Below are 12,840 nucleotides of genomic sequence, written 5' to 3'. Positions count from 1 at the left end.
AATTGCGCTTCGGTGAAAGTGAACTAGCGCAAAATTTTTCTTTACAATTCACTAATCGTAGACTTCTCCCGGGAGAAGATTATGCTACGTTGGGCGCGGATCTTGAGCGCCTTTCTCGAAAGGTATATCCAAATTGTCCTCACGAAATGCGCGATAAAGTTGCTTGCGCTCAATTCGTGGCTGCTCTGTCGGACGGTTTTGTTAAACGGACCCTCCAAGTAGAGGGGGTATCTTCGCTCAGAGTGGCAATTGAGCGGGCCCGAACGTTGAAATTTATAAATGAGAATAGTTTCGCACGAAAACCGGAGAGACAAGGGAGCGGAAATTCGGGCGTAAAAGAAAACAAGAGCGCGGAGAATCTTGAATCTTTTTAATTTTAATTATTTAATTTAAAGTTTGTGTTCTGTTTTGTGTTTTATTATTGTTTCAGTATTAATGGAGTTCTGAAAAAGGAAAAGGATTTCGGAATTGAGAGCCGTAAGGAAGTTAATTTCCTGGACTGCCTCTCCCACGGTTTTTGACCGTGGTTTTCCCGTGGGACTTGGGTGAATGCCGGGGCAGGGGACGGGGAGCTCTTTAAGCGATGGGTCCACGGAAGATATTCCCCCCCTGATCCCGAAGAAAGAAGAACGAAGCGCACAAGACTCGGCGGAAGAGGAGTTCGGGGACGGCTGGAGGAATACGGATTAAGGAATTCTTTGTGGGAGTCTGGCCAGCTTTGCGAAAAAGGAAGCCCGTATGGAGAACCTCCCTGGAAGAAGAGGACTTTGGTGGACGTGGCCCGGTAACTCGCTACAGAAGTACGAGGAGGGCAAGAAATCGTCCTGGAACCAAAGAAGGTCCTTTTCCAGAAGTGTCGCAAGCTGTTTTTCGGATTGTCGGGACGACAATTCAGAAGAGGGGGAGCAGTGTTGCGTGCCGCGTGTCGCCCGATACACCCCTGTAGCGCCAGTCAGCCGACGGACCGATCGATATTTTCGATCGGCCGGTTGCCGGAAGAATTTGTTATTTAAATAAATGAATTAAGCGGCTGGTTGCCGGAAAATATTTTGTAAACAAAATATTGTAGACAGTTTAACGTCGGACTCCTGCCGAGGAGGACGTGTCACGCGCTTTCTCTGTTGCAATAAAGCTTTTTGAGTTCCATAGACGTTTTGATTTTCTCGACGCGAGTGTGTGTGTGAGTGCGGGAGTGTCTTTCGACGTTCCGACGCAACAATATTTTATTTGCGTGTACGTGAGTACGTGCGTGCATGGATATTACTATTAAAAAATTTTAGGACGCCTGAGATTTGCTCATATTTCACGAAAAGTTATAAATGAAAAAAAAATTCACAAAAGTTAAAAAAAATTAAAGAAAAAATATAAACCTTTAAATCTTTATCTTTATAATTATATTTATTTCTATCATCTATTAAAAATTGATATTTTTTAATACATTTTTTTATTTTAAAACGTTACAGCTTGATGAAACATTATCGAACAAAAATTGACAAATATATATTTTAAAGAAGGCTTTCTGAGTTTTAAAATGCTTTTTGGTAATTATTTAGATTAAGAGACACCGCGCCGATGACCTTGACTTTGACATATGTTGTCAAGGACATGAGTAACTTTTCCTTATAACTTAAACGGCGGTCATTGTTTGTTAAAGTTATTAACAAAAGAAGTTTAAAAAATATTCATGTAAAATAGAATAACATACTTACACATGCGCGCGCGCACACACACACACACACACACACACACACACACACACACACACACACACACACACACACACACACACACACACACACACACACACACACACACACACACACACACACACACACACACACACACACACACACACACACACACACACACACACACACACACACACACACACACACACACACACACACACACGTTTAATCAAATACAATTAAAAATTGAACATTTGAGCTCAGCATTTTTCTTGGTTTTTGCCCTTTCATTGACTTTCTACACGAAGTAAACTCATTCGACACTTTTTTGTAATATTAATAAATTTGAACGTAAAGTAAACGACATCCACGCTTGTACTGTACCACATGGGTTTGCGACTTTCTACGTTGTTCGTTTCCAATATTTTCACATCAACCAAATAGTGACGTAAAATTGGTGGGTTAGAGTTAGGAAAAATTACGGGGAAATGGTGCAGAAGAAAGAGCGGAGCCCCTCCCCTGCCCACGCGTTCCTTTTTGCACCCCTCCCCCCGTGTATGTGTGTGCGTGTGTGTGTGTTGTTCTATTTTACATGAATATTTTTCAAACTTCTTTTGTTAATAACTCTTTAACGAACAATGACCGCCGATTAAATTATAAGGAAAAGTTACTCAGAGTCATGTCCTTGACAACATATGTCAAGGTCAAGATCATCAGCGCGGTGTCCCTCAATCTAAATAATTGCCTTTAGTTCTTTTTTCCAAATGCTCACTCTGTAGAAAATTATAAAAGTTTTTCCATTTCGAATATCAGAACAATAATGCAATTTTTTAAATATTTTAGCAAAAATTTGAATAACAAAAATTTATCTTCAACAAAAATCTTTTCATAGCTCTCCTGTCAACCATTTTTGTATAAAATGCGGGAAAATCTTCATTATGCCAAAACTTTTCCACGATAGTGTGTAAATTTGAAAATTATATCTATATGAAACGGAATACTTACACTGAGGCACAAAGAACCATTCCATGAGATGAAATTCCCCTGAGATTTGCTGGCTTTAAATTAGCAAGAACTACTACCATCCTGTTTTCCATCTCGTTTAAAGGCACAAAATTAACTAAACCACTAACTATAGTACGTGGACCATTTGATTCACCTAAATCTATTTTCTCGACGTATAATGAGTTTGCATCGGGATGTTTCTTCACTTCGATTATTTTGCCCACTCGAATATCTAATCTTGAAGGAGTAATTTCCACCTCCGCAGTTTCTGAATGATAACAAGAATCGCAATTGCAATATAAAATCATTCTCATATATTTCTTAAATAATAAAATGATTCTTACCGTTAACAAAATTAGAACATTATATTTTATAAAAATAACGTGTTACTGTTATTTAGAAAGTAACCATTTATTTTTTTCACCACTTTTTCTGAAAATTTTAATAATCCTTTTTCTAATGACATCATTGTCTATGACTAGTTCAATACGAAACCTATGGTTATAGTCAATTGCTGTATGATTTATATGCATTGAAGTTTTAGCACCCTCACAATTAAATAAAATTAGAAAGCATAAATGTTAATTTATTGCTAATTTATTATCTTAATTGCAAATTTATTACTCTTACTAATTAACAAAAAATTAATATCAAAAGTAGAAATGCTGATTTTACGAGTGGCCTTCACTTAGACACAGTACAAATGGACACCAAATAATGTACACGTTTCAAATGGACACGGTTCATTTCGACACAAAAATTTTAGACAGTAATTTTGTACACAGAAAAAATAAATTCTAAACAAATTACAATTTAAACACGATAAAAATGTACACCATGCAATTGGACATGTAAAATTTGTACACCGCAAAGTTGTACACCGCCAAGTTATACACCATAAAGTTGCACACCGTAAAATTGTACACCGTTCATTTAGACACATAAAAGTTGTACACCGCAAAGTTGTACACTGCAGAGTTGTACACTGCAAAGTTGTACACCGCAAAGTTGTACACCGCAAAGTTGTACACTGCAAAGTTGTACACCACAAAGTTTTGCGTGGAAAGTCGCAAACCTATGTGGTGCAAAGAATGGTTTGCGCACGCGCGCACGCACACACACACACACACACACACACACACACACACACACACACACACACACACACACACACACACACACACACGGGGGAGGGCAAGGGGGGCCTTTGGCCCCCCCTTCCACACCCACCACGTCGAAGTCGCTAACCCATGTTGTACATTGCAAACTAAGTAAAGTTTATATATGTTTACGGATTTCCAATACAATATACACGGTGTACAACTTTACGGTGTACAACTTTGCGGTGTACAAGTTTGCGATGTACAACTTTGCGGTGTATAACTTTGCAGTGTACAAGTTTGCGGTGTACAACTTTGTGGTGTACACCTTTGCGGTGTACAACTTTTACGTGTCTAAATGAACGGTGTACAATTTTACGGTGTACAACTTGGCGGTGTACAACTTTGCGATGTACAAATTTTATGTGTCCAATTGCACGGTGTACATTTTTATCGTGTCTAAATTGTAATTTGTCCAGAATTTATTTTTCATGTGTACAAAATTACCGTGTCCAAAATTCCTGTGTCGAAATGAACCGTGTCCATTTAAAACGTGTACATTATTTTGTACACGTATTCCATTTGCACCGTGTCCATTTGCTCTGTGTCCAATTGTACTGTGTTCAAGTAAACCACTCCCGATTTTACATTACGCTAACACTATAACTCTTAAAATAATTGAGTATTGTAAAAAAAAATATATATAAATTTTTTGACAATTTCTCTAAAATATTGCAAAGATATATTCAAAATATTAAGTAATTATGAATACATAACATTGGTAACCATACATATAAAAATAAAGCTATTAAAAAATTAATTAACTGTGCAAGTTTAATACTGAATTTTTCAAATTAAGTATTCATAAAATATTTAATTTTAAAATTTATGACTTATAAAAACAAGTTTAACAATTATTAAAAACACACAAAACACAAGAATAAAATATATTAAATAAACTAATTGTTGCACTGATTTTGATATTAAAATATTTTTCAAATTTATTGTTCTTAAATTAAAACTGTATTGAGAATTATCACTATATCGAATAACTCAATCCTTATATTATACATTGATACCTCATATTATACATTGATTTGTTCTGTTAACAGTCAGTTTCATATTTATAACTAAATAGTATCAAAAATAAAATTAAGATTGCCTATTTCGTTTTGCAACAACTCTTGTTGCCAAATATAATTTTTTTATTAATGTTTCAGTAACCGGGCATGTATCTAAATCCCGAAAAAAACTCATTCTCTCAAATGCTTTTTTTATAATATTAAAATTGAATTACAATCTTTAAATATTGGGGATTATAATTAAATTTAAATATTATAATAAAAGAGATTGTGTGTAAAATTAAAACAAAATTACTTTTTTTAAAAAGGTTAAAAAAGGCGCCGAGTGTGTGCGTGTGTGCTCTTTTAACCCTTGCTTAACGGAGTGGAGTCCTTTTAAAGCCCCAACGATAAACGCTTATAAATTCGATAGTTTTTATATAATTAACGTCAAAATTTAGATACAAGGGTTTCAAGCATTGCTAATTTCAAAAATCTGATATCGGAAATGCAAAATTGAAAATAGCGGATCCAAAATGGCGGACCTAAAATATCCATATATAAATGATGCAAAAATTAATATTAGATGTTCATTCTGCAAAGCATTTATTTGTAAAGCACATAGATCTCAGACGAAAAACTATAAATGTATAACACCTAAAAGCTAATGAAAAATAGATCTTCTATTTATAACGTAAAAAATAAAATCACTAAAAATAAAAAAATGAAAATAAAAATTGAGCTAAAAAATAAAAATAAGATTTCAACAATAAAAAGTAAAAAATATTTATAAAAAATAAATTATAAAAAATTATAATACACAAAAAAAAATATAAAAACAAAGAACAAAACAACTACAGGCCTGCTGCGTCCCCGTCGTGGTTCTGGATACGACAGAATGTGGGTCATTTCAAATGCGCCATTTTGAATTTTAAAATTTAGCCAGAGAATTTGTAATTAGCGACTTCAAAAACCCCTCAAAAAATGTTTTTATGTAAATTTTTTTATTCTGTGTTTATATATGAATATTTTAGGTCCGCTATTTTGGATCCGTCATTTTGAATTTTTGACATTAAATTCGTAATCAGCAACCCCAAAAACTCTTAGAAGAATGTTTTTGTGTAAAATTTATACATTTTAATTCCACGTTTATATATGGATACTTTAGATCCGCCATTTTGGATCCACTATTTTGAATTTTGCATTTTCGACATCAGATTTGAAATAAGCCTTAAAACCTTTGTATGCAAATTTTGACGTTAATTGCATAGAAATTATCCAATTTATAGGCGTTTATTGTTGGGCTCCTAAAAGGACCCCACTCCATCAACGACGTGACAAAATAGGTCTCCGTCAAGCGGGGGTTAAGAAATACCATAAATAAAAGGACAAAAAATTGATTTTCTCTACAAAAATAATGATATGAAGTAAATGCGCCAACTACAAGAACAGATATTTATACAAAATTTTTTTATTACTTTTTAATATTCCAAAAAGCACTTAAACGAGTTTAATGATTAAATGAGTGAAATCAACCAAATGGATTATAGTGAAGTAAATGGAGTGCCCGGCTCGTATTTTTTCTATATTTCCAAGATTCTATGTTATTGATATCAATAAATATATATAAGAATGCAATTAATGTGGCTTGGGTTTTGTTTTACTATTTATCATCGGTTTTTACTTTATTATCTGTTTTATTATTAGTAACATTTCCATTTTTTAAATAATTTTTTAATAGAATTTAGATTTTTTTCTAAGTTTTTTTAAAATATACTTGGCTAATTGTATTGATTTCGTACCATTTTTGAATGTGTTTATGTACTTGACATATCATTTTTATCTTTGTAAAGTTTTTGTTGATAGGTTATGATTTCTTTGTTATTTTATTTGTACAAATAATTTCTATATTGAAAAATGTGTGATACATAGGCTGACGCGCACTTCACAGTATACAAGGATTTTTTAATGGATTATTATTATTAATCGTCTAATTTACATAGAATTACTCAAAATTTATTTATTTTTTATTCTCGCAAAGCAACATACTATCACGAATAACAGCGATTTATCAATATACAGTATATATTTTATAAGAGACCTGTCAAAGGTAGAGTCCCTATAATAAGATTCTAGACAACGTTGTCAGTAATCTTATTGGTGCCAACAAAGTATGGCGGACCCAATAAGGTATCTTGAATTAATACTTTGCTCGCGGTATTATTCAACTGGTAGGAATCGAACAATAGGAAATAAATTTGTTTTTAAAAGTTTTATTTGTATAGAAATAAAAACAATATAATTTTGAATAAAAGATAACATTATTCAATAGCAGCATGTCTAGCCATTGTTTTACTGTTATAAATTGTATTTTTTATTCGCCCTTTTTTGCAATAAATTTTTATGCGGAATAATAAAATAAAACGTTTCATTATTTTATTGAATAAATTGCAACAAGTTCCCAGCGTGTCACACAACAAATATTAACCATTTTGGAAATATAGAATTTTATTAAATTACAATTTTTGTTTCTAATATAGAGTAAATACCTCATAATAATTTCCATTTTATAAAAATAATTGTAGGTTGCTTCGTTAACAAAAAACAATTAGGCACACAGCAGCCAAGCATTTTCTACAAAATTTATGTAATTTATAATGAACATTAAATACAATATTAAAGGTTGTGACAATGTGTCACTAAGTCCCGGGCCGATCATCCGCCCCACCACGGGACTCGGCGTCTACGGATGCCCCTCCCGAAAGTCTAGTATCCCCCGTCGGGAACCGATCCCATAAGCGCGTGGGGATGCCCCGACGGGTATAAAAGCCGAGCTCGATCGGGATCGAGCACCAGTCCCGTCCTGTCGACTGAGTAGGTCTCCGGACCACTCCGACGCCCGGTTCTCGCCGGCATTCGACTATCCTTGTATCCGCCGACGGAGCAGGCCACCTGGCCGCTCTGCCGCCCGGTTCTTGCCGGCTTTCGGCTATCCTTGTCACGCCGACGGAGCAGGCCACCTGGCCGTTCTGCCGCCCGGTTCTTGCCGGCATTCGGCTATCCTTGTATCCGCCGACGGAGCAGGCCACCTGGCCGTTCTGCCGCCCGGTTCTTGCCGGCATTCGGCTATCCTTGTATCCGCCGACGGAGCAGGCCACCTGGCCGTTCTGCTGCCCGATTCTTGCCGGCATTCGGCCATCCCTGTCATCCTCAACGGGGCCGGTTACTTGGCCGCCCTGCCCGCCGGTTCTTGCCGGCGACTACGATTCGCGACCGCGTTTAAGGTGCTGCGCACAAGCGCGCTCCCGTCCGACCGACGACACTAGGTTAAGCTGTACATACCCGCGTAGAATAAGTAGTACATAAGGTAGCATAAGGAATATGTAAGATACCCATACAGCACAAAAGCTTGCAGCAACATTGCTGCAACGTTGCAACATTGCATATTGCGATGTAATGTTTTAGAGATATTGCAAAGACATTATTTTACAATATTACTTCAGCAATGATGCAGCAACATTTTAAAATATTATTAAAATAGTGAAAATAGATAAAATTAATATTCAATACAGTTTGAATAAATATATTACAGTAACTTTTCAAAAATAATGTAAAAGTGATCGTTCTATATTATTTAAAATTTTTCATCTATGGAGATACATGCATTCTGGAGTAGTTTTAATTTGTGTGTAAAACTATTATTATGTAGATTTGTGTATAACAGAGTACAAGGTTATTCAAAATTATTTTAAATAACTGTATTTTTTAATTTAACAAATACAGAGTGATTATAGTGACATCAACCAAACGATCATCCGATCAATTCTAACTATATTTTGAATTTAACAACAGAGTGATTACGTCAACCAAAAGATAAATTTTGTAAGTTTTGTCTCTCTCATCTTATAATGTACTTATATAAGATAAAAGACAAAACTTGCAAAGTTTATCTTTTGGTTGAAGTTTCACTAATCACTCTGTATTTGTTAAATTTAAAATAGTTATTTAAAATTAAATGAATTATTTTGAATAATCTTTTTCTGAATAATATTGCATACATATTTTACTGCAATATTGCTAAAATATTACGTAACAATATTTCTAAAAGCGGACATTTTACCATTGCTGCAATCTTGCAGCAACCTTGCAGCAACATTTCACAACGTTTATGCAATATTGCAATCTTGCGTTGAAATGTTGCCACAATGTTGCTGCAATCTTTCTGTGCTGTATGGGTAGAATAAGAATTACAATAAAAGACTGTTAATCTGAGATCGGTATACGCAAGTTGGTTTCTCCCCTTCTCCCGAATCCTGGAATCCGGCGAGCCTGTCCGAGGCGATCGGGAAAGGTGAACCGTTACAAGGTTAGGAATTGTGATTTTTATGATTATGCATTTATCATGCATTACAATGTTTCTTTTTTTTATATACTTTACTTTAATTTTAATAATATTATTTTAATTGCTTATGCCTTTATAACCCAGATAACACAGAGATGAACAGAAGTTCCTAAAGAAGTCATTTTAATGAATACTTGAAGAAGTAGAAAAATGAATATATAAAAAATTCTTGAGGAATTAGCCACAATGAGTTCACATTGAAGTATTCCTTAAGAGTTCATTGCAATGAATACCTCGCAATTTATTATTTGGAATACTTTGAGTATTTATCAGAAATTACTCGAGTGTTTGGATAATCTCAATTACATTTTTATAATTATATATCGCTTAATAAATGCTAATTTATACTTTTATATACGAAATGCGCTATATATATTTAACAAAACAATTAATATACAACTTAAGAGCGTGCTGATCTGCAACGACAGAGTGTCGCGTTCCACATGATGCAACATTTATCCTCGTTTGTGTTAACTATACATATGTTTCATCCTTCTGACAACATCTATTGTAATAATCTATAACAAATATGTATGCATAAACAAGAAGTGTTCATGGATCATCACGGGGCGTGAGGATGCGTACGGTCTTCGAAGTCAAGCAACGTTGGCGATGGTTAACACTTGGATGGGTAACCGTTTTTTCAAGTACAGAAATTAAACATGCTTTAACAGATACGACTATGGCTTAGCTGAAACGTGGTATAATCTTCTTCTTACAAAATTAATCAAAATTTTTTATTTTTTTAATTTTTCTGAGAAACGTCCCAATATTATAAAAATCGGAACATTTATCAGAAATCTTGAAAATAAATTTTTTAATTGCATTTAAGATATCTACTTAGAGAAGTCCTAATGAATACTTTAAGAAGTTCTGAGGAATTCCAACAAGTAATTCTATATGAATACTTTAAGAAGTTCTGAGGAATTCTAACAAGTAATTCTATATGAATACTTTAAGAAGCCCTGAGGAATTCGAATCATGATGCATGTAACTTCCTACGTTATTCTTAAAGTATTCTTCTATGAATTCCTCAGGAATTACTGTTCAAAAAGGAAGACTACTTTATGAATTCTTTAAGAAGGCACTGTTGTAAGTGTGATGCATTCACACAAGAAATGTCGCAAGCGATATAAGATGTCAAATGACACCTCGCGCGCGGGCATCACCCCGGGTAATGCATCCGGTTGCTTAATAAACAACAAAGCTCCTGATTTTGGGGTGGAATCTGCATAGCTAGCAATTGCTGGCTAAGCAAGTACACTGTCCAAAGGCCAGTGACCGCAGAAGTACCTTCCCCGGTCATACGCCCAAAAACGGTATATATAAACACCGAGGTACAGACAACGAGCAGGCTTTGCTACACATTATACAGCGACGAACGTATGTCGCTCATCCTTTTATATTTGTCACGGGTATTAACAAATTAAGTCAGTGTAACTCAGTGTAATCAAGATAGAAAATATATACACATTGTTATACGACAATCGGCTACAATCTTTCAAGAAACCTGACCCGAAAAGTATCGACGGACGATCCCAAATACCTGTAACCCTATATCCACCAAAGGGCCATAACAGCACTGTGTTATCTGGGAAATCACAATATCTTACTCAGTAATATACCATTATGTCTCTATTAATCTGTGCCACTATGTTTATGACGCCATGTTTTGTCAAACTAGAAATGTTGTCCAGACTTATTATAGGGACTCTAATCAAAAGTAAATCTTAATGTCCTCTAGTGTTGAATTCATGTACTGGGCGACGATGATGACGTTTCTTAAATAAAAAATTTAAAATTCGGTCTTTGCGTCACAATATCTCCACTCGTAGGGCACAAGTAAAAATCAAATCAGTTTTCTGATACAAATCAAACCCAAGCTTTCGATTTAGACTAGTTAGAACTCGACCAGTTCAGTCGTTAATGATATCTGATAACACTGGTCAATAAATTTGGACTCATTTTCTGCTTTGAAAACGAAATCAGTCAATCTTTACTAATTTGGGTGCGCTGAATCCGAATATGTTCGTGAAAATTGTTCATTGGCTCTAGTTTCAAAGATATAAGCAGTTAAAACTTCCAAAAAACGCTACTTTGGCTGTTTTGATTAAGTGTAACTTTTCAATGGAACATGATAAATGATTCGTAAACGTCTCAAAAGAAAGCTTGTATCTTCTACTTTATCAAGAATGGATTCAATATTTTGCAAATATAATATTTGCATTCCTGGAATGATTTTAATTGGCAGAGGTTTGTACATACTTGTCTATTTGTCTATATCCATTGTAAGTTTCCAGCGGAGCGTTTCAGACATTCCTTTTATTCGCGAATGATTTTGACAATACAATGATTGAACAACAATGAATTGTGTCCATATTACAATTTAAAATGACGAATCCAACATGGCGGATTAGAATTGCAAAAATAGGTGTTTTTAAATGAAACTTGGTACTTAGAGTATTAAATCCGCCATTTTGAATATCGAAATTTTGAATTCACATTCGTAATCAATACCCCCAAAAACCCCCGAGTAAAAAATTTCAGGTCAATCTTATGTAAAAAAAAATATATGCTTTAAAGAACAATTTTGTATTTATTTTGTTTTCATTTGTGTTTATTTATAAGGAACTGCATATAAGGAATTACATACCGCGCTATGCCTGTCGCTTGTATTTATAATGTGGATCATCTCTTACTAGAGTCCAACAATAGTCTGCTAACATCGCTGTACTCCATTTACCTTGATATCGCTTCTCCTCTCGACTGAGATGTCCTGGTGAAAACGCTCCCCATGTTCATCGCTCACCGCAGTTGTCGGGAAAGAAATCCAAGTGAGAGTGAAGGAAATAAATTTTTAACGACATGTTGCAGCTAATTTCTGATACATTGTTAACATGTTGTCCACAAGTTCTTTGTAGTTATTTAGATTTTTCATTTCCCAAAAATTTTGTTGCCACCAGTCGGAAAGCATTCCACGCGGCTTTCTTATCACCACTTAAGATAAGATCAAACTTTTTATTACGGAATTGCTGGCGGATTTGTGGACCAATAAAAATGCCTTCTTTGATTTTCGCATCACTGAGACTTGAGAACTTTTTCCGAAGGTATTGAAACGCCAGTCCATTTTTGTTTGAGGTTAGAACAGTTTTATTAAAATTTTAGCATTTTTTTTTTGTGCTGTTTTATCCGCAAGTAGTGAAAGCTGCTGACAGCCATCGCGCTCGTTATAGTTCGTCCATTCGATGCACCTAGTCGCACAGCGCTGTCACTAACTCATCACGCGCGTTTCTTTCGTTTTTTTGCGTAACTATGCAAAACATGCCCAAAAAAGGGCATGTCAAAATCGATGCCCAAATAAGGTCGAAATCAGTTCCCTTGCCGATGCCCTCTTTCTCCTCCGCGATCGCGATTGTCCTAAGACGAATAAAAATAATCAGTCTCTCGCAGCGCAGCATCGACATTAGATCGTCCCGCAGATCTCTCCCGTCATCCGCCGATCTTAGCTGCGGGGATTCACTTCCGTTCCATCCCTAGCACTCGTGTCGTGATAGTACAATTAATTATTCCGCTACTGCCAAGTA

The 12,840-nt window shown here is 35.1% G+C and overlaps 1 protein-coding gene across 2 annotated transcripts in view; it reads right to left on the bottom strand.

Annotated features, from left to right (window-relative positions):
* Positions 1–12,840, bottom strand: part of LOC105836061 (tyrosine--tRNA ligase, cytoplasmic) — a 62,763-nt gene that overhangs the window by 28,582 nt on the left and 21,341 nt on the right. For both annotated transcript variants that reach the window (XM_036286650.1, XM_036286651.1), the window contains exon 6: positions 2,694–2,961. In XM_036286650.1, the coding sequence (XP_036142543.1) occupies positions 2,694–2,961 (268 nt within the window). The remainder of the gene's footprint in view (positions 1–2,693; positions 2,962–12,840) is intronic.

Source organism: Monomorium pharaonis, chromosome 5, assembly GCF_013373865.1.
Source record: "Monomorium pharaonis isolate MP-MQ-018 chromosome 5, ASM1337386v2, whole genome shotgun sequence".
NCBI classification, from domain to species: Eukaryota; Metazoa; Arthropoda; class Insecta; order Hymenoptera; family Formicidae; genus Monomorium; species Monomorium pharaonis.
The sequence above is the reverse complement of the archived record's forward strand: the minus strand, read 5'-3'. Positions and strand labels throughout refer to the sequence as shown.